At 41.1% G+C, this 23609-nt stretch overlaps 1 protein-coding gene across 2 annotated transcripts in view; it reads left to right on the top strand.

Annotated features, from left to right (window-relative positions):
* The window catches only part of ACLY (ATP citrate lyase), a 129860-nt gene that overhangs the window by 46475 nt on the left and 59776 nt on the right, over positions 1-23609 (top strand). For both annotated transcript variants that reach the window (XM_077459570.1, XM_077459569.1), the window contains exons 3-7: positions 8461-8583; positions 15056-15118; positions 17323-17513; positions 19177-19256; positions 20816-20946. In XM_077459570.1, coding sequence (XP_077315696.1) covers positions 8461-8583; positions 15056-15118; positions 17323-17513; positions 19177-19256; positions 20816-20946 — 588 coding nt within the window. The remainder of the gene's footprint in view (positions 1-8460; positions 8584-15055; positions 15119-17322; positions 17514-19176; positions 19257-20815; positions 20947-23609) is intronic.

Here is a 23609-nt window from a genome sequence, read left to right as displayed (position 1 = left end):
AGATCTTAGCTATAGATGTCCTAGATTGTTGTCCTCTTAATGTTCTTGCGAGTAGTTTTCCCGTTTTATTACCATAATAGTACCATTGTGTTCTATTCTTATCTCTTGAACGAAGGGACTCCTCATCAAGCACGGCTTGCAGTTCAATTCTTTTATCTTTTAAAAGTATGTTATCTTCTAATTTTAAACTCTGTTTATGTTTTCCTTCTAATATCCTAATTTCCCCCAGTAGTTGGTCTTTTTTTTGTTCCTTTTCCCTTTTTATCCTACATCCGTGCTTGATGAACAGTCCCCTCAGTACGCATTTTAGAGTTTCCCATTGTATAGGAATTGAGGTATTATCTCTATCGTGAATTAGCTGGAATTCCTTTATCGCCCGCTGTATGTCGTCCTCACATTTTCTATCTTTAAGTAAATTATCGTTAAGGTTCCATAACCCCCTAGTTTTTTTATTTTCCATTATTTTTAATTCCACATATATTGGTGCATGATCTGACCATAAAAATCCTCCTATTTCTGTTGTTGGGGACATCAATAATCCAGATTGGCTCAGGAAAAAATAATCTATTCTATGATAGGAATCATGAATATTAGAGTGATACGTAAAGTTCTTTTCTTTTAGGTGTTGTACTCTCCATATATCAATCAGTTGATATTCATCTAGTAATTCTTTAAATTCTTTTAGATGTTTATTTCTCCTCTGAGGATGAATATTAGTAGTATCTATTTTCATATCCATTATAAAATTTAAGTCTCCGCCGATTATTGTTATTCCTTCTGCGCTATCCATTACATTTCTTAGGATTTTTATCCCTGACTCGATTTGTTCATAATTTGGTAGATAGATATTAATGATTGTAAACATCTTGCCAAATAGTTTTATCTTTACCACCAAAGATCTTCCATCTTTCCCTTTATGCTCCTGAATTATTTGATATAACGTGTTTCTATGAAATGCTATTGATACCCCTCTCGACTTGGAGTATGGAAATGTATCATGGATCCAATTAGCATAATACTTATTAGTTAGTTTCGGAATATGCTCTGAACGAAAATGTGTTTCCTGGAAAAGGATTATATTTACTTTTTGTTTGTGGAAGAAGTTTAAAATTTGACTTCTTTTTGAGGGAGAGTTAAGGCCTCTTGCGTTAAAAGAACAGATTTTTAACCCCTCCATATTAAAATTTCTAGAGGGAGTGAGTTATCCCTTAATATTCAAGGGATCTCTCAAGGTAATGGAAGAAAAGGGGAAGAGAGAGAGAAAAAAAAAAAAAAAAAAAAAAAAAAAAAAAGAAGAAAATTTCAAATTTCACGTTACTTTCACTCAATCCTAACACTTCTATCAAACAGTTCACCACTTCACTCTTTCCTACACTTACACTACTCTATGATGACTTAAAAAAAAGTCTAACTTACTTAACCAGTAAGGTCCCTATTAAGAGGGGGGCAGTCGGAACCGCTGGTCTAGATCGGCTGCTCGTCAGTTTTTCCATTGCTGCCTAATTTTTCTTATCTTCATTTACTATTTTTACTTCTAGTGTTAAAAGCTCATATCATACTATATAACATTAGGCTTCTTCGTTTTTTCCTCTCTTCTCCGTAACCCCTGAAAGGGAGGGGGAAGAGAGGAGAAAAAGAGGGAGGGGGAGAAAAAAAAAAAAAAAAAAAAAAGAGAGAAAAAAAAAAAATTAAAAGAGAGGAAACCCCCAGCCCTATTTTCCCATATTCACTCGTATCTTCACCATGTTAATATACCATATTACATAAAGGAAGAAGAAAGGAAAAAAAAAAAAAAAAAAAAAAAAAATTACCTTATATACATACATCTATATATGTGCTTATACATGTAAATGCCTTCTACCCCCAATATCTTAGCCCTTTTAGTTTCGTGTGGATAGTTCCAAGGGAAAAAAAAAAAAAAAAAAAAAAAAAAAATTTTTAGAAGGGAGAGGAAACCCCCAACCCTATTTTTCCATATTCACTCGTATCTTTACTGTGTTAGTATACCATATTACCAAAAAAAAAAAAAAAAAAAAAAAAAAAAAAAGAATTTTTACCTTATATACATACATCTATATATGTGCTTATACAGGCGAGCTTGGAAGCCATTCAGTGGTATCAATTCCTTCATCCTCCAGGAACTGGCTGCATACTCTTACCATATGAGGCCGGGCATTGCTGTGCACCAGGAGGAACCCAGGACCAACTGCACCAGTGTAGGGTCTTACCATATGTCCAAGGATTTCAACCCGATGCCTAACGGCAGTCTGGGTGCCATTGTCTAGCTTGTAGAGGTCTGTGCCTCCCTCAAATGGATATGTCTCCCCAGACCATCAGTGACCCACCACCAAACTAGTCGTGCTGAACAATGTTACAGGCAGCATAGTGTTCTCTATGGCTCCTCCAGACCCTTTCACGTCTGTCACATGTGCTCAGGTTGAATCTGCTCTCATCTGTGAAAAGCACAAGGCTCCAGTGGCAGACCTGACAATTGTGGTGTTCAATGGCAAATGCCAATTGAGCTTCACAGGGCTGGGCAGTGAGCACAGGGCCCACTAGAGGACGTTAGGCCACCCTCATGAAGTCTGTTTCTGATTGTTTGGTCAGAGACGTTCACACCAGTGGCCTTCTGGAGGTCATTTTGTAGTGCTCTGGCAGTGCTCATCCTGTTCCTCCTTGCACAAAAGAGCAGATACTGGTCCTGCTGATGGGTTAAGGACCTGCTACGGACCTGTCCAGCTCTCCTAGAGTAACTACTCTCGCCTTCCCAAGCGGAGAGATGCTGCCCGTCATTCATCATCTCTTCTGCTCTGCTCCTTCATTCCTTCATGCTCATTGGAGTGTTGAACTGTGGAGGGGCGGGAAGCTGTTGTCTCAGTGGCTGGCTGAGAGGCTGAGATTGGCATCAGTTAGAGCTGCACGATTCTGGCTTAAATGAGAATCATGATTTTTTTTTTTTTTTTTTTTGCTTAGAAGATAGATCACGATTCTCACGGTGTAACATCACCTTTCACATTAAAACAAAAAAAATTATATAGCACAGACCCTAGGGAATAAAATGTCAATTGCTGAAATATTTTATGTCACACTGTATTTGCCCAGCGATCTTTCAAACGCAATTATTTGGGGGGGGGGGGGGGGGGGGGGGAATAAAAAATAAACTTCAATGAATAAAAAAAAAAAATTATATATAATTTTATACTTGTTACATGAAAGAATCTGCAATAGAGATCGTCAGAGGGGTTGAATTGAGATCACAATTTTCTTTTTTTTTTTTTTTTTTTTTGATGAATAATTGTGCAGCTCTAGCATCAGTCCAGGTAGCTGGCGGATCCAGACTTCCTAAGTCGGGATGACTCTCTGCCTGGACTGATTCCAGTGACGAGAGTGGACTTCAGACTGCTCTCTGCTGAAAATGGGTCATGGGAGTGCAAAACACACTGTACTCCCGTGACCCATAGGAGAAGCCGAGCCTAAAAAGCTCAGGCTGGACTTCTCCTTTTTTAAAGGAGTTGTAAAGGCAGAAGTGTGTGTGTGTGTGTGTGTGTGTGTGTGTGTGTGTGTGTGTGTTTTTTGTTTTTGTTTTTGTGAATGCATTCTATGTATTAAGTTAAACCTTCTGTGTGAAGCAGCACCCCCCTAATTGCCTACCTGTGCCCCTTCTCTCTCCAGCGCAACATCTATAGGGTCCTGGTATCTTTTCTCATGCCACCAGTAGTGACACAATCCCTCCAGTATGATGTCCAGCATGGGAGCTGATCCAGGAGGCGGGACTTCATGGCGCTGGGTCAGCGGGAGAGCTCCGCTCTGTATCATTTGGCGATGTTCGCCCCCCCACCTTCCCTTTTTAGAGGCAGCCCGTGCACCCCCCAAATCTGCCCTGCAAAGCGGACCCTGAGCAGTCCGGCCCTGTATAGCCCCAGTTTCCGGCCAACCCCAGGCCTTGGGACTCGGGGGTAATGATTCTGAATGACAAATACGAGACCTGGGGCTTTTTTGGGTCCCACTTTGGGCTATAGCACCGGTCAGTTCCCCACCCCCGCTCCAACGCCACTGCTTCTGGCAATGGCATGTATTGATGTGCCATCCTAGAGGCGTTGGACTGTCTGTGCAACATCTATAGGGTCCAGGCATCTTTTCTCATGCTACCAGTCGTGACACTGATCCTAGCCAAATGTAAAACTAGCGAAAAACATTCAATAAAGATGAGTAGCAAAAAAAAAAAAAATGTCAGTGGCCTCCACCTGTAAAGCCATTCCTGTTTTGGGGGTCGTCTCATTGTTGCCCATCTAGTGCACCTGTTGTTAATCAGTTTAGGCTACTTTGGTGGTAATGACATTAACAACCCCCTCTGCTACTTATCTAACCAGATCGATATTCCCGGAGTTTAATTGACTTGTTGCTATACTCTGATTAAAAAGTGTTCCTTTCATATTTATTTTTTATTTTTTAGCAGTGTGTAATTCTCAGTCCAGTTTTCAGCAGCTAATTCTCTTAATGGTAAACTTGGCTCTTGCTTAAGTAATCACTTAAATCATAATTGGTTTTAAAAAACATTTTGTGATTGTATTCGCACAGCTGTAAGCTCTGAACATTGAAGCATGGGGATAGGGATGAGGACACTGAACATTGAAGCACAGGGATAAGGATGAGGACACTGAACATTGAAGCTCGCGGATAGGGATGAGGACACTGAACATTGAAGCATGGGGATAGGGATGAGGACACTGAACATTGAAGCACAGGGATAAGGATGAGGACACTGAACATTGAAGCTCGCGGATAGGGATGAGGACACTGAACATTGAAGCACGGGGATAAGGATGGACACTGAACATTGAAGCTCGGGGATAAGGATGAGGACACTGAACATTGAAGCACGGGGATAAGGATGGACACTGAACATTGAAGCATGGGGATAGGGATGAGGACACTGAACATTGAAGCATGTAGCTCAGGATAGGCACTACAAGTCCCAGCAATGCAAAACCTACTAGGTAACAAGGGAAGTATTAGTGTTGTAACGAACGGCCCAGTGTTTGTGTTGTGTGTAACTTCACTTCCGTAACATTATGTGATGGTTTCGCTGAACTGTATTGCCGAAACTATGTTGGAACGCACGGCGCGAGCGTTTGGAGCGCATCGCGCATGCGCAGTACGCAACAACGTCACTTCCGCACCATCCTGTGATAGGCATCAAACTGTGACACTACACCGGCCAGTAATTGAGGCCGCGGCTTTGCGGCCTACTAAAATCTTTCGGTAGTCTGGCGCCATCTTGTGGTGGATGTAGAAATTACACCCTATTCCAATAATGATAATTCCTAATGGAGTGAAGCTCCCTGACTGTTTTTCACTGCCCGCCCATTTCCTTCCCCTAATTAAAATATTTTTTTTTACTTTTTACAAAAAAAAAAAAAAATAATAATTAAATAATATATATATATATATATATATATATATATATATATATATATATATATATATATATATATATATATATATATATATAATTATTTAATTATTATTTTTTTTTTTTTTTTGTAAAAAAAATTATTTTAATTAAGGGAAAAAAAAAATATTATTTGTAATCCTCCCTGCTTGACCCCTTTCACAAGGGCTGTCTGATCAGGTTCACCTGTCAGTTTTTCAGGCGGACCTGATCTAACCCTTAGTGGGGATATGACGTTAAGAAGCGGGAACATGGCGGAAATAAAAGTCACATTCTTTTGTTAACCACTTCGTGCCCGCGCTATAGACAAAAGATGTCTACAGCACGGACACCAATTGCCGGGAGGGCGTCCCTGGACATCCTCCTGTTTACTTCCCCTCTGAACGCCGCCATGGGCGCACATCGGGGAAGTTCTGTGTTGGCCGTGTCCCTTGGATACAGCAAATCACAGATCATGCTAAATGGCCAATCACAGCGGCCATTTAGCACTCAAGCGGTGTGTCCAATGAGAGGTGATCTCATATGGGGGGGGCTGGAGGCTATCTTCCCCTCACTTGTCTCCATGTCAGGCCAGGGACAGGTCCAGATCGCCGTCACGGACCTGGCTCCTAACTTTTTTAGCTGGCTCCCAGATTCCAAACAAATTTGTCAACCCCTGAGCTAGTGCATTGTTGGTTCATTTACCTTTTCCTTCGATTTTTCCCTTCTAAATGTTTTTTTTTTTTTATTTGTTTTCTTTGTCTGAATTTCTCACTTCCTGTTCCTCCTCAGTAAGCTGTTCAGTAAGCTGTTCTGGCTGACAAAACACCGCGCGGAGGATGGTGTGAAGTTTACTGAGGAGAAACAGGAAGTGAGAAATTCAGACAAAGAAAAAAATTATTTAGAAGGGAAATTGAAGGAAAAGGTAAGTGAACCAGCAATGCACTAGCTTAAAGGAACCTATTTAGAAAATAAAAAACGAAGCTTTACAACCCCTTTAAAGCTGGCCATACATTTATACAATTTTCTTATTCAATTTCCTTTTAGATGTAACTTCAACTATGTAGTAGGAGGGCCTACCGGGTTGCATACAAATTGAAAGTGTTTAGGTTTGACCTCCCTAATTATATGGTTTTGGTAAATCTAAAGGAAAATTGTACAATGTATGGCCAGCTTTTGTTGGGTGAAAAGCTATCAGATGTAGTCACTGTTTGGCAGCACCATTGCATTTAGGCAGCAATGGGTGTTGTAGCTGTCGAAATATAACAAGCTGGCAATGGAGATTTCTCTAGTCACGCTACTAGTGTGGATGGGGGCAAACCATTGATTTGCTCTACTTTATCCCATGAGCCGTGCTACCTAAACACTTCATAAATCATTGCTCCTTATAAAACACCAAGTTCATTAGCAGCACTCCTTTTCCTCCTAGAACTCTCATGCATGCAATCATTTCACAGTATTTTTTCCAAAAATATAACCCTTCATCATGTACTTTTTCTCTACATATTTTGCACTTCTAAATTCCGAAACGCTTTGTCCTTTGGTTTCCTCTCTGTAGTACTAGTTTCAGGCCGCCAAGCCTCTTTTAGGCTGGGTTCACACATGTGGCCACGGTTTGTGCGGCAGTCCGCACCTGAACCAGACCCAAAAACGCACAGGACCCTTTTTAAAATTGCACTGAGCCCACCCTGCACATGTCTGAACCAGCTCCATTGAAATCTGGTCTTTATTGAAAGACGGTCCGATTTCACATATTTGTAAATTGGATGCAGTTAAAAACGCATTCCAATTCACATATATGTGACCCGAACCTTAATATCTTTGCCTATCAGTCATGTGTTCTCGTGTTGCTTGGCGGTAGACCTGAGGTTAGGCATCCTCTAAACCCGAGAGATGATTTTGTGGGATTCTCAAGCTCATTTCTACTGGGCAGCAGCTTTCTGATGTCTTGCAATCATGAGAGTCGCAGTTTTTGGCCTGGTCTATGGACACCTCTACCTGAATACAGACCTTTCATCTGCTTAAAAATGACAGTTCAAAGAGGGGACACATTTACAGAACTACTTCAATATTGTATATTTATTCCTTGCCATTCTTGAAAGCAAAGTGTATGTTAACCCGATTCCTGAAATTTTGAGCTTGGCACATAGGTCTACAGTGTTTTCTTATATCTCTCTCCAAAGCAGAGTTCTGTGACTTTTTCCTGCTTCATAGCTCTGTTAGCAGCATGATGACTTCTGACAAGTTCTCTGACACAGGAGATAAAAGCAGCCTGAAATTTGTGTCATGGGAGGTTGCTATAAATGGATTAGCAGACAGCTTGCCTTCTCACAGCTGAGCTCTGCACATTACTTCTTTGTTTTGCCTATGTGGAGGGGTGTGCCTTTCCTCCAATCAGCTGTCTTAGCTGTATGTCAATAATCCACTGCCAGTGCTGAACAGGAAATCTGTAACACGTGAACTTGAACACCATGAAAAATAAATATAGCTAAAGACCGCAGATATACATGTAAAACGTATGTAGAGAGATTTGTTTGATCTCTGTGTATTATCTGAGGCTGTTCACTTCACTAATGGCATTAGAATGGGATTAGAACAACTAATTAATAAGGTTTGGTTGCTTTCTGTGCCCCCATTAGGGAGACTCGCCCTATTTGCTCTGTTTACCATTATCCCTGAAAGTGAAAGTCCCAAATTTTGGGTTGTTTCCAGTGAAGTAATAGAGGCAAAAATAATCAAATGAGAACACTAGGTCTGGTGACCTGAGGGTGCCCCAAGGGATTCCCTTAATTTGCAGGGATTACCTCTCATTTCCCGTTTTTGGCTATGGTACAGGAAGTAAAGGTCAATTTCTTCAATGGAAAATGGCAAAAAGACAAAAAAAAAAAAAACTGGTTGGTGTTCTAACTTTGTTTGCCCAAACCTGAAATATTTTAATGGCATAACCCTTTAGCTTTTTCAGCTTTCTTATTGCTGTGCTAGATCTAAGGTAAATCTTTTTTTCTTATTACTTTGTATTTCTTTTTCAGCCTCTGGTGGTGAAACCTGACCAACTTATCAAACGTCGTGGGAAGCTGGGACTTGTAGGAGTTAACTTAAATTTGGACCAAGTAAAGAGTTGGCTGAAGCAACGTTTGGGACATGAAACTACAGTAAGTGTCTTTATGTCTGTACAGATTTTCTAGCTATGAGATAATTTGCATGAGGTGTGTGTGTGTGTGTGTGTGTGTGTATGTATGTATGTGTATGTATATGTATATATATATATATATATAACCTATTCCAAGTGTAAGTTCAACTTTTGACAAAAAAATGAAAAAGGTGATCTAACACCCTACACCATGGGTGCTGAACCTGTGGCCCACCAGCTGTTGCAGAACTAGAAGTCCCATGAGGCACACTGCAAGTTGCTGACAGTTCTAAGCATGACTCCCAAAGGCACAGGCATGGTGGGACTTGTAGATTCACAACAGTTGGCGAGCCAAAGGTTAACCACCCATGCCCTACACCCTCCCCACAGGCCTGGTCCCTGCCGCACTTACCTCCTGGGGTGATTAGCTGTCAGTGCCCACGCAGCCAGTGAAGAGGTTTGGGGATTCGAAAGCCCCGTTTGTCTTCCCTTTCTTTCCTTGGTTTATGTTTATCCTGAGGACTGAACAAGAGAAAATCAACCGATTACCTCCATTCGTGATTAACAGGACATATTAATCTCGTTTACTAACTATTGTATTCAGACCACCCACAGGTTTTAGAATACTTCAGCAGCAACAGCAATTGACAGGACACTGTCACTATTTGCTGATAATTTGCTACCCTCCCAAGCTGATTTTTTATTTGGCTTTTATAAAATTGGGTGGTTCCATATGAGCATTTTAGCAGGAATAAGCTGGGATTTGAGCCATGTTGAGCCATGTAGCTTTTGGCTAATGAGTGGGTGTGTGACATCCTACACAGTAATCCCATCTTTGAAGTGTAAAAGTGTAAACCCAAAATCCAATTTTCAGTATATCCACCATCCTGCCTCACTGTATGCATTTTTAATGTGTTGCAAAGTTTCTTACCTGCAGCTCATTATAATTTTTCTGTTGTCCACAACTTGTACTGAATTTACAGCAGTTAAAAGAGAAAAAGGATCCCCCCCCCCCCCCCCCCCCCAATCATACTTGTCTAGGTGTATGCAGCATCGTTCTGATGCTACAGTCTGTCTCTCGGTGTCGCTGCACTGAGAACTGAGCGGTCAAATACCGCTGATCGCTCGGTTTTCAGAGCTCCATGAGCAAAGAGATGTAGCTTGTCAGTCACAGATGTCTGCTTTTCTCCCTCCTTGCTCACTGGAGTGCTGAGCTGTGGAGGGACGGGGGCTGCCAGCTCAGGTGGGTGTCGGTCCAGGCACCTGGCGAATCCAGACTCCGTGGTTGGGATTATGCGGTGCCTGGACTGAAATCAGGAACATCAGCAGAGAGCAGGCTGAAGCTGAAAATGGGTCACAGGAGTGCAAAACGAGTTCACTCCTGTGAACCATAGAAGGACCATAAAATTCCACACCTAAATCAATCTGCACGTTAAGGACTCCTTTATATAGGTGGCAGCCCTTGTTGGACCTTTGAAAAGATGAATCTCTTTTTAGGCTCGATTCCCATCTTTGCATGTTTCTTTTTAGCGATTCTGCAGTGCTTTTTTTTTTTTTTTTACACTCTATATAGCTGGTTGCTAAGGAGGGGTCCGGGAAGCCAGCCGGTTAAAAAAAAAAAAAAAAAAAAAACGTCTGTGAAATTAGTTATTTGTGTGTAATTTATAAAAATAAATGCTGCAGAGGGGGGACACTGCAAAAGGAGGCGGTGCTGATGGTGTATACAGGTTAGTGTGGCTTAACAACCACTTTAACTTTACAGTTGGACAAATGCATGACCTTGATTTGTCTGTTATCTAGACTCTTGTTCACACCATATACACAAAAACTTATGGTGGGAAATAACACACAGATTTGACTTTTTGACTTGCAAAGAGTATTAGTTTGCATCCCTCAACCTGATGCAGACAAGACATGCTGATTAGGTTTTTGGGCTCACACCTTATATTTATAATAGCTGAGCCTTATCTCTCCAGCGATTTACTTAATTTTTTTTTTTTTTTTAATGAAAGTGATTTTGTAAAGGTTGTGTGTGTGTGTTTATTTTTTTTTTTTTGTTTTTATTTATTTATTTTCTTTTATAAACGTTATACTTACCTGCTTTGTGCAATTCTTCTCTTCTGGGGCGCCCCAGCGGAGCTCCTGGCCCCCCCTCTTCTTCATCGGGTGCCCCCATGGAGAGCCGCTTTCCATGGGGCACTTGTTCGGGCGCGCTCACGAGTTCCACTGCTGTGTCCATTGACACAGACAGCAGGACTCGGCCCTGCCCTTCATTCTTGTGTCACTGGTTGTGAATGACAGCAGCGGGAGCCAATGGCTCTTGCTACTATCAATCTAGTCAATGAGGACAGAGACAGCAGCTGGAGCCGCTGGGCCCGTCACTGGAAAGAATGAACTGGAAGAAAAAAGGAGGGCTCTGGGGGCAGCTGCAGCACAGAAGGTTTTTCACTTTATTGCATAGAATGCATTAAGGTGAAAAACCTTGAGACTTTACAACCCCTTTTAGTTTAAAAATTTTCCCTGTCAAACTGACTGTAACTCCATCTCGCTTCTCTTCTCTGCCTGAGCTAAGGCTGGATTCACACCTATGCAGTTTTAGTGCTTTTTGCATTTTGCAGATTTGCACTACAGTCCATTTAACATGGTTTGCTATGGAAAACTGTCTGTAGAGCAAATCTGCAAAATGCAAAAAAAAAATGCATAGCTGTGAAGTCAAAGGGTTATGTTTCGGATAGAGTAGGAAAAAGTTAAAACCCCTGTCACTTTTTGCTGCCTTTGTTCCACTGGGGAAAATTCCCTTCATTTTATGTAGACGCAACAGGAAGTGAGGAAAATGCCCCCTTGGTTTTCTCTGGAGTGGGTGTCACCATTGGAAGATTTCCCTTCTATGTCTGGTCACCAGAACAACAGAGAGTAAAGCTCCCTAATGAGACTCGGGCCGCAATACAAACTTGACCCAACACCTTACTACTCCATCCATAACAATAAAAATAAATTGCTTTTACATACACATCGAGTGGAGACACCGATTCTTAGATGCCTATTCCTGATGGATTTTCCAATATTCTTCTATATATTTTGTTTTCTACTTTTTTTATTTTTAAATTTTTTTTCCACCTAGTGCTAGTTTTTATTTTTAGCACCATAATCAATTAACAGATTGAGGGTTAAAGGAAAACTTTCTAGCTAGTTGACAAACAACAAATGTAAAAATGGAGTATATTTACATATATTATGTAGATCTATCCTTTTCCATAATTTTTGTTTTCATAGGATGAGCATTTTATGGAAACGCAATGTGCTGCTTGGCTGCCTATAGAAGATCTATATACAGTTCACATAAACATCTTGATCTTTTTCCACCCTGAACACCAATATTAATATGTGTCTGTAATACGTGGGTCTTCTTGTTTTGAGCTGTCAAAGCATCCAATTAACAGGATGTATTCTCAGTCTGCAATTTGGTGCTGGAAGATTGATTGGCTGCCTGCTGTCAGAACACGGTGTGCGATTTAAGTGCTCTTGACTGGAAAAACAAAACGGGGACCTGAGCTGAATTTTAAATGACAGAAACTTCTCTGTGTAGAAAGAAATTTCTCCCGAGTTCGTATTAAACTTAATTTACAGAACGTTGCAGTGCCATTGATCTCTGAGCCGTCACTGCAGCCTGCTGATAGGTGGCTGAGGAATTCCCCACCCGTATGAAAGGCTTGTATACGCGGGACTGTGGGTCTTGGCTGCCCATGTCCCTGGTCTGCAGTGACGGCTTCCTGACCAGATAACTCGGGTGGGTTTGGACTAGTATATGAATGCTCCTGAACTCATCCCTGCAAGCCACCTACCTGCATAAAAGTGACCTTTACCAGCTTAAAAATATTGCAGGTAAAAGCACAGCAAAGTATTTGCAATGCTTCCTTGTAGATTTTTTTTTTTTTTTTTATTAACTTGCAATGTGTCTCTGAACTTGCTAAATTTGCAAATTTTGAGCAGTGAGTTCCCAGGCACGTCCCCCCTCCATCCTTGCATGTCATAGCCCTCTCCTGTTCTGGAATTATGTAATTACTGTCTGTGCTGGCCCATCTCCTCTGCCCTTCGTCTCCCTTCCCCACATAACCTTTTATGGATTAGCCAGGGGAGGGGCAGAGGGTTGCGCAATCTCTATATTGTCACTGGAGTGACAGCTTTGAGTCTACAGGTAAATAACAGGCATAAAGTACATTTAAATGCACATAATCTTATGTGATAAGATGTGGTTGAAAGGAATGATCTTTTCACAGTGTCCCTTTTACCATCAATAAAAGGAACCTTAAAGCCTAAGTGCAGCCAAAATCACTAAGGCAGGCCATGGTTTGCAGGAAAGAAAAGTCGTTTCCTACCATCTACACTGACTATGTGGACCTGTCCTTGATGGGAGAACACAGTGATTATTGCTAGCGACTATAGCTGCTGCCAGTAATTGCATGCCAAAAATCTCATCAAATTGGGTGCATTCAATCTGCCCATATATGGTTCTAATCTCGGGTGGTTCTTGTTATTGCCGTCTATATGGCTGGCTTAACAGAAGAGGAATTGATACACAGGACACATCCTATGCACTGTGAATTATGTCCCTTATGCTGGTGTTTCTCTATATGATTTTGGCTGCACTTTGGTTTTAAAGGATAGAAATGATGGCATCCATTGCGGACTTTGTTTAAAATTGTAATTCCAGCAATCCTTTACTGCTGATTGAGTCGCTGTCATGGAAGAAGGATGCATCCATTGAAGTGTTGGGCCTTCTAGTCTACGTGTGTGTGTGTGTGTGTGTGTGTGTGTGTGTGTGTGTGTGTGTGTGTGTTGAGTAGTGAAGCCAGAATCAGGATGACGGTCCCATATCGTGCACCTTTTAAAAACACTTCTTAAGTTGTACCTCCCAATATTGCTATTTTGACAATCTCTCTTCAAAAGCCTGGTATACAAGAAATGGAATACACCTAGGAGATTGGTGAAGGTTTATGGCATGAGGTTTGTTTTCCTCACAGCACAGCTTTTCTATTATGTCCATCATTGAGCTCCCTTTATGTTCCTCTTGCCATTAGTAGTGTGGATCGACTATAAAATAGCCTTGTAGTAACCTCTGGAGAAAAAGTGTTTTACAGCTAAATACTCTATTGAAGCTTTCACAACTCTTTATTATAGCATTGCCATCACTACTGTGAGATGAAGGGAGCACTAGGCAAGGAGCTTAGAACATGGCTTTAGTTAGCTGAGAGCATAGCTGCCAGCTTTGTTACAATTCTGGTTCAAGTCGCGTTGGTCTGGACAGTAACCCTAAAGCCAGCCATAGACTGAGCAATTTCCTGTGGTTGCAGGAAAGAAAATTGCTCAATTTCCCCCATCAACACAGAGAGAGAGTCCCTCCCATGGAGCCATTGTGTTCTCCCAGTGGGGGGGCGGGCGAGAACGCAGTGATTACTGCTAGCGACTATAACAGCTGCTTACAATAATTGCGTGTAAAATCCGACAAAGTCGATCGATCAACTTGGGTACATTCAGCCTGCCCATACATGGTTAGAATGCTGGCTGGTCCCTACTGAACTTGCCAAGATTCAAACCTATGGCTGGCTTACGTGAGCCTCCTTTGGCTAAAGCCCTGGCCATTTTATTATTTGAACCATGAAGTGCCTGTAGTCCAGGGTAACTTTCCATCATATGTGAAAAATTTATTTTAATATGCACGTAACTGCTTAATATTTATCGCCATCAGTTAGGGGTAAAAGAAAAAACAATCAGCACTTGAAAGACTGTGAGGTGGAAGTGACATCAGGCGTCACCCTGGTCCTCCAAGGGCATAGAGTCCAAGTGGAGGGCATCTTGCCCTCACTCGATTTCCTGCCATCCCTCCAGCAGATTGGATCGTTTCCACCGTTACTGGTCTCTCTGTAAATGGGGAAGCAGCGAGAAGGGGTACACCTCTCCCGCTGCCTCTAAAAGTGATCTTGTGTCAAATGCGCTGCTGAGACCGCTTTTATTTTGTAAATAATCGTCCACAGAACAAGATAATGGATTTATGGCAGCTAGCCATAATAAATGTAATGATGTAAATGTACTGTGGGCGGTTGTCAAGTGATTAAAGGGTCACCCTATAATTGTTTGGGTCATACAAAACATTTTCTCTCTTTAATATGGTGCTAAACTCTATCCAAGTGAGTGTTCGTTACCCCAACATTTCATTTTCTTCATATGTGCCTGCTGTACTATGTAATTGCTTTCTTGTATATGATTATAATCTGAGGTAGTAGGTCACTAAACAGCCAGCAGTGTCCAGCAAACATTGGACTCCGTTTTGTTGCATGTAATTCTGGATGTGCAATTGCAGCCTCTTGTCCCATAATTCTGTGTTCTACAACTTCAGTTTGTTGGATATCATGTTGTTAAGAGCTGAAATTGCCTCCAAGTATAATGCTGCTTGGTTGTTGCACAGGATATTTTAATTTTTTTTTCTTAATTTGCAGATAGCCAAAGCAAGAGGAACTTTGAAGAATTTCTTGATCGAGCCGTTTGTTCCTCATAGACAGGTAAGCTTAAAATTGAAAGTGCAGAATTGTTTTTTTTATTTTTTTATTCTATATCTATTGTTGTTGTGGCCCTTTTTTAGAAGCAAAACAGAATCTGCTTCTGCCTACTTGCATCTCTCATTTATTTATACAACCAAAGCTAGGTGCAATCCTAATGATGTGAAGTTTATTGACCAGGTCAGCAGAGACCAAGATCCCCTTTCCCACTGGGGGGGTGCGGGTGTTAGCGGTAAAGCTCCGCTGGTTTTAGTGGTGCTGTTATAGCATGGTTTTTAACCCCCCCAGAAGGGGTTAAAAGCACCCGCTTAACGCTGCATAAAAAGCGTTTTTACAGCGCTTTGAAAGCGGTGCCAATTTATTTCAGTGGGGCAGTTGGTGGTGAAGGAGTGGTGTATACACTGCTCCTCTACTGCCCCAAGATGCTGCTTGCAGGACCTTTTTTTTTCCTGTCCTGCATGCGGTGGCTTGAGAGGCGCTATTTTTAGCACAAAAACACCTAAAAATAAACACCCCAGTGTGAAAGGGTCTTAAGGTGAGTATACACATGACCTGTAGGCAGACCTAAAGTAAACCTAAGATTCCCACATCCACGTTATACAGTGTGGATGGATGAATCTCATGCATTTTTACTCGCTTGGGGGGTCCTGAACTCTTACTGCAGCTGATTGGATGCAGCCGCTGTTCAGTTGATAATTTTCCACCCAGATTTTTTAATGTCTCAACCAAGGGATGTCCGACAGAAGGTAGGCTTGTCATGTTTTTGTTAAACATTATGCCAAGCAAAGAAATGATTGACTTCAGACCATTGTAAATTGGAAGGTCTGATTTACCAAAGCCCCTTAAAGTAGCAAAATTTGATTTCTGTATACAATACCCACTGTAATTTAAAGCTCAACCTTTAAAGCTTGTTTTGTCAAGGGGAGAGGAAAAAGTGTTTCACTTACCTGATCCTCCGTTCTCCCTAAAGTTGGCTCTGCTGGTGAACTTTCCCTAGGTGTCATTACGTCCAATGTAGGGCTGTGGACCCTGCTTTTGGTGTTGATGACACTGGGACCGGTGATGTGTGAGGGGGAAGTGGATGTGGGGACTGGTCTAGCTGCTCAGTGGAACAGCTGATTCGGCCAGTAAATCCCCTTTTTACTTTTACTTTTTTTTTTTTTTTTTCCCTTTTTTTCTCCCCTAGACTTAAATTAGCAATTAACCAGCACTGCCCCACTGCATGGGTAATTATTTAGTTGCCTGCAATTGGGCTTTAAACAAGTTATTTCTGCACTGGACCATAATGCTGCTAATTGCCATGTAGTCTCATGTCAGATCAGGTATGGAAATCCAGGATTCGTAACTGCTTACGTGTCTATTGTCGCCTCGCGTGGAACGATCAGCTTTTGACTGTTAATAAATTTACCATCTCCCAGGTTCTGTGTTTTCTGTAAGGTTCCATTCACACCTGAGCAATCTGAATTGCGCCAAATCACAGGACGCTTGTGTGCTGCCGTTACTACTTAATGGTACCCCAATTACGGCAAATCGCAGCACGTGATGCTGTTGCTTAAAAAAAGCTCCTGCTTTGACTGTGGCGAAATTGGGCTGAGATTGGGGTGCAATTAAGATATTTGGCATTCCGCAGCAATTCCCACGCTTCAGATGACTTGGGTGTGGATGGAGACTAAAGTAAACTTTAATCCATTTGTTTGATAGATTAAAGAGCAACTGCAGTCTGCTCACCTAATTTGTAATAAAAACATCTTTGCCATTCTGAAGCTTCCCTCCGATCACTTTGCATATTTTATATATACTGCGATTCAGTACTTGCCAAATATGCTGCAGAAATCTCCCTCCACTGAGTCTGGCTGCATCCATTTTGACTGTGGGCAGCTGAAGCTGCTGCCTGTTCACTTCCTGGATTTACAGAGGGACACCTGCAGCTCTCATTGGCCCTCTTATGACCCATCCCCCCCTCCCTTCCTGGCAAACTCTCACGAGAGTGAAGGCTGTGCATGTCATAAGCCTAGGCTTTTTACCAGAACAGGAAGTGGGCCATATAAGGTATTTACTGGCAGAAAAAAAAAGTTCTTTTCAAACTTAAAACAATAAGGGCAGAAGATTTAATAGATGGAAAGTTGACTGAAGGTCCGCTTTAATATCTACCGGACCATGTGTACCCTGGAGGCTGTTTTCTAATGTTTTGAATTGCTTTTCTGCAGGAAGAGGAGTTCTATGTTTGTATCTATGCAGCTCGGGAGGGGGATTATGTGTTGTTCCACCATCAAGGCGGTGTGGATGTTGGCGATGTGGACGCAAAGGCTCAGAAGTTCCTGGTTGGTGTTGGAGAACGTTTGACAGAGCAAGATGTGAGGAATCACTTGCTGGTCCACGCAGCGCCAGATAAGAAAGAGTGAGTAAAAGACTTCTGGGTAGTATTGAAATTCAAATTCAATACCGTTTTTTTTTTGTTTGTTTTTTTTCTATTTTTCAGGCTTTTTTTTATTGCTTTATTTTCACCAGATGATGCAGCCATTCTTTTAGCACACCAAGGTGCCCAGCAAAGGTGGCAGTTAAAGTGTTGAGACAGACTATTTACCACTGACGGGTTTTATTTATATAAAACCCTTTTTCCCAAAAGGGGAAAAAAAAACATTTGCTGTAACTTCTTAAAACGTGTTGACAGGAGCTTTAATTTTCTAGTCAGGTCCATGTAAATGTTCTAGTGCAGCCAACACCACCTCCTCCAAAGGTGTCTCTGTTGCTCCTTTTATAGGGTGGAGCCATACTAGGACAGGAAGTGTGTTACTGGCATATCTATTTGTTTTTTATGTTTAATACAACTTTAGGTTAATTTTTAATGGCCCTTTAAAATTACTATTCTGCTCCATTCATAATATTGTATAGGATATAGAGATTTTGAAAAAAAAAATGAAGATAAGATACCCGCCTCACAAGGAGTTTTCAAGCAGTTGACAATTCATATATCAGCATGGTTAGAAGGAGCAGAAAAGCAAAACTACTGAGCAGCTCTGCAGAGCAGGACACAGAGACTGCATATGTAATGAGCTAATATTTCTGCTCCCCATGGGTAAATATACAGTTAAAACCTATGCATAGAAAATAGTTTCTAAACATTAACACACTGATTACACTCGTTTTGGCTTTGACTGAAAGTTAGGCCAAGCTTTAGTAATGCAGTAATGTGCATTGTATTTAGTCTGTAGCTGTACTGTTCCTTTTGTAGTAATGGACCCCATTTGTTCATTACTAGGTGGCTGAGTGTTGGAAGATTTACCCTGTGGCAATGTATAGTCACCATTTTCTTTGCATGGCACAATTGTTTGTAAATGATTGTTTTGCAATATATCCTGAATTAACGTTGGAAAAATACGAGCAGTCATTACCACTAAGCTTTAGGCCTCATGCACTCTGGATGTTGTGACGTCACATCTGGCCGGCGGAAGTAAACAAACCTGAGATCCCGGCTGGAAAGAAAGAGATCAGTCTTAATTTTTTTTATTTTTTTTAGTATCTCGATCTTTTTAGCCTAGAGGATCTCTCCATAAAGAGGACCTGTCATGCACCATTCCTATTACAAGGGATGTTTACATTCCTTGTAATAGAAATAAGTGATCAAAAAAAAAAAAAATTAAAGAGAAAGGGGGTATAAAAAAAGTAAGTACAATCAAAAAAATAATTGAAAGTGCCCCCGTCCCCATGTGCAGAACTTGAAGGACTGCAGTGCTTTTGCTGTGAAGTGATTCACACAGCGGTTATTGCATACTTGTTTTAAAGCTCATTTACTGTTTGCTAAGAATAATTGACTAACTACTTGGATATCCAAAGCCTGTCCACTGATTTTCTTTAAAAGATGGGTGTGGATTATTGGTAATCTTTCAGTGATAATTTGAACGCAAGTAGTAATAAAATGTCCAGAGCTTTTGCTTTTTTTTTTTTTTTTTTTTTTTTTTTTTTTTCCTGTAGTTTTTTTAAAATTTCTATTTTTGGAAATGTATTTAAAATTTCTGTATTGTGCAACGCATTTCTGACCAATTTGTATTTAATGTTTGCAGTGTCCTTGCCAGCTTCATAACTGGACTCTTCAACCTGTATGAGGACCTGTTCTTCACCTACCTGGAGATCAACCCATTGGGTATGTGCTTTAATTACAGGAAATTGGTAGCTGATAGTTGGGTGCCAGATAAGTTCCAAACTTTCCCAATTTTCACGCCACCATCCCTGTGCATTGTTTGCAACATCTGTTCAGAGAATGGAGGATAGTTTCTCCATTCACTGCATAAAGGAGAACGGTAGCCAATCTTTCAGTCTGGTGTAAATGGATAAATGAATTGTCATGTCAATAGTCACACGTGTGTTTATTTTTTACTATTGTTTTTCCTGCACAAAATGCAGGTTCTTGCTGGCAGTGCTAACGGAGGATGCTGCGTAAAATATGTGCCAAAAGTACTAACGCTTAGGAGCCTTTAGATTCATAAATTCTTCTTTCATTCCAGTGAATGACTACATATGTATGTGCCAGGGGTGGATCCAGGGATGGGGCAACAGGGTAGCTGCGCCCCCCCCATCTGGCCTCCTATTCAGTTCAGGGCCAGCCCGTCAGACCCAAGGGGCAGGATATCAGGTGTCAGCTGACCGTGAAGGGGGAGGAGCTCCCTTCAGCCTCATGTCACAGGTTTAAGTTAAGGTCTGCAGGTTCTCTCTGCGCTCCCTCTACAGTCTCCAGAAATGTAAGCATACTCTTCCACAGAGCAGTGCTCTGTCAAGTAGTAGGAGACAGCCATTAGAATATGCATGCCAGCTAAATTTGTATAGTGGGATTTTCTTGATCTTACTTTTAGGCTACATGCACACAGGCAGGAAAATGCTGCTTTTAGAGTCCTTTTTCTTTTTTCATTCAGAGAGAAGTTACTAGTGCGTCTGTGCACATATATACACGTAATTTCGGGCTAATGACATCAACTCTTGTAAATGCGCATCATACTGAGCACTTTTTAACCCTGGATTTTCTGCTAACTCCTGGCAGAAAGATAATGCATAAATGGGTATATTTTAATATGCCAGTGTGCATCCTTAATACCAAGCCCCATTGAGGGCAGCGTGAACTGTGGGCTTGTATGGATACTTAAAAGGTAACTCAACTTTCATGGGGGAAAAAAATGGAAAATAAAGAAAAATAATATAGCGCATATAATTGAGACACACGTCATATTGTACTTGAATGTTATTAAAAATTACCTTGCATTTAAATCTACAGCTCTGTAATTCTCTGAGAATACATTGCAATGTGGTTACCTGGAGGTGTTCTGTACACAGAATGTGTACTGACCACTCCCCAGAAACATTTTGGGCTTCTGGGAAATTTGGTGAGCCAATTGCACAAGTCTGCCTTAGATACAAGTCAGATTTCAGACATTCCTGCAGGTGCACAGCTGAATGGTAATTATGAAACCACTCCCATTAGACCCACTTGGCATAGACAAACACACATGGATTTCTTCTGAATAACAAAAGGTAGGAATCTGCAACAAAGGTTGTTGTAATCCTTGCAATGTACATAGATCACCCAGAGGGGAATGTTTTTTTTCTCAACAAAAGTGGAGTTACATTTCAAGCAAACGCTGAGCTAATACATTCTTTTCTAAACACATAAAAATTAACAAGAAAATTTGATTTTGTTTTCTTTCCCTCTAGTTGTGACCAAGGATGGCGTGTATGTTTTGGATATGGCAGCTAAGATAGATGCAACTGCTGACTACATATGCAAAGCTAAATGGGGTGATGTGGACTTCCCACCTCCCTTTGGAAGAGAAGCTTATCCAGAGGTGAGAGCTGGTCCAGAGAACGTATAAGATACGTGGTGTGGCAGAGCAAATGGGAGTGCTTAAAATGTACAGTAAAGAAATCAATTAGTTTGATTTACTGTAGTTGGATCAATGAAAAATGACTACAGGTTGGTTTCCCTAGGCCAGTTTTGCAGTGCACATCAGTATGGCTTTCTGCAGCACTTGAGTAAATGAACTCGGTGGAAAGGGTGGACATAGTTCAATGTTCCATATGTTGTACTGTCAATAACATCTGTTTTTATTAAAATGACCCTAATTTCCACCCAGCTTCATTGCCAATATCTATTTCTCTTCTCCTAATCTCTGGTGTCTTGTACAAATACAATTCCATAAAAGCTATTTTATCATGTGGAAGCTGTCACTGGTAGGCAATACTAAAGTAAATATGTTTTCCCACAAGTCCGTTTCACAGGAATTCTTGAGGTGGGTACACACTATAAGAAAATCAGAAACGATTGTCCGGTTTTCCTTGATTATTCACAGCAAGTCCAAACCAAGGAAGGAAATGTATGAAAAGTCTCATAAGACAGACTTTTTTGTTGTTGTTTCTGATCATGTACAGTGTTTCGTATCTGATTTTTCTCATACAAAAACACACAACTGTACACATTAAACGGAATACATTTGTTCTGATAACATATACAAGAAATTTTGGAGTTTATCCCTTCTGAAATTTTCCTTTAGAAAGTCTGAATCGGATGTCAAATGTTGTGTACACGCAATACGAAAATCAAATGCTCAAACCTCATACGGAATTGTTTTATTTATTTTTTTTCTTCCAATTTTCTCATAGTTTGTGACTGAGGGTACTCAGTGGTACACTTCCAAAGCTTTGGAAAAAGACAAAGATATTGTATGAAACAATATATGATTTTTAAAACTGGAAATTCATAAATATTATAAACAGGATCAGTGACTGGGATTTCCTTTGGACCCCTTCTGAGTTCAGGTTCACATTTTTAATATTGTCTGCTTAAGAATAGAATTGATTCGCTTTCAGTCATATTATCCTATTACTGTTGGCATGTCTGATGTAAAAAAGTACTGACCTGGACTTTTGCTACATAAGGCACCTGTTAATGTGCACCTGAAGCCATGCTTTGTTCATATGCTTCCTGCACAATGCAAGTTCAGTAGCCAAAAGTGCGGAACCGTGCCTCTCAGAACATCTGAAATTTTATGAATTTGTCCCCATTTCTTTTGTCATATGTGTCATGGCCTTTGGTGATAGAAGTAATGATTGACTAAAAGAACATGGCATCTGCATTGTGGCATTGTGTGGTTTTTACAGATGAATCTTCATTACTTTATAGCAGACATTTAATTAAATGGTTTAATGTCCATTTCCAGAGGCTTTTTTTAAAAAGCTGCTGCTGATTATATATTTTCACCATGATGAAGGTTTCATTGACACACATTGTATATTACTATTATACAGGATTTGTATAGCACCAACAGTTTGTGCAGTGCTTTACAATATAAATGGAGACAGTATGATTCCAATACAGTTCAATATAGGAGGGCCCTGCTCATGGAGCTTACAGTCTAAAGCAGGGGTGCCCAACCAGTGGCCCGCAGAGCCCTCTGATGTGGCCCACGACCTCCTGTTTTGGGATGGCGGGTCGGCAAGCCCAGATTGTGGGTTGCCGACCCTCTATCCCATAGCATCAGTGTTGTGAATGAAGCTGCCAATAGAGGAAGCAAGTGGCTGCGGGGGGAGCAGAGCCACAAAAGGTGGTTGCTTCCTGTATAGCGCCTACTCCTGTCACAGGTGGAGTGATACCAACTGTACTCTGCCAGGGACAGCAACAGCCAGTGATACTAGAATGGAAACCTGTTATGAAAGTCAAGTATAGTACAAAAATCACAATGTATATACGGACATATCTGCGGGTTATCTGCACTGTGCCATAGACTTCTGTTATTAGCTACGGGTTTGGTGCACTATCGGTGTACTACACCTGCAGGATATACTAGAAGTGTATGGCAAAGTGCAGCTAACCTACAGGAAAGCCACAGGCGCACTGCGCTGCACCCATGGTGTGTGTAAACCACAGCACATCAGTGTGAAAGCAGCTTTAGGCACCTTTCACATGATTGGTCCAGCCTAATTGGACCTTCCATTCACCTCTATGGCTCTTGCTCCTCAAAAGGTTGGGCGCCCCTGGTCTAAAGGGTAATACCTATGTGGGTATAAACAGCATATCACTGGCAGTATCATTTATTGGTATGGTCCAGGTAAGGCTACATAGTCATTAGCATTTCCATTGCTATTTCTATCCTGGTCTACAAACTTGCTTTTCAAACTTAAAGTTGTTGTAAACCTCAGGCATGGAAGGTGAACAATGCATATCCCTCTATAGTGTGTACTTGTCTCAATCCAGAGCACTAAGTGTAATTTCTGTCTGCTGCTTTGTTCCTCTATCAGCATGAATCACTTTTAACAAGGTTTCCTGAGCCAAGAAAAAAAAAATGGTGACAGGGGAGGGACCTCCAACAGATTGACAGTCTCAGCTCTGTTCCTGTGAGCTGTGTGAAGGGGGGTGTGCCTTTTCCCTCCAATGATCATCCCTCACTGAGCTCTACAAAGTAACTTCAGCTCTCCGCCCCCTTTTTTCTGAACTTTCAGACAAGATTATAAA

The sequence above is a fragment of the Lithobates pipiens genome, unplaced genomic scaffold (assembly GCF_037356315.1).
Source record: "Lithobates pipiens isolate NorthernLeopardFrog02 unplaced genomic scaffold, aLitPip1_a1.2 Scaffold_28, whole genome shotgun sequence".
Classification (NCBI taxonomy): Eukaryota; Metazoa; Chordata; class Amphibia; order Anura; family Ranidae; genus Lithobates; species Lithobates pipiens.
The sequence above is the reverse complement of the archived record's forward strand: the minus strand, read 5'-3'. Positions and strand labels throughout refer to the sequence as shown.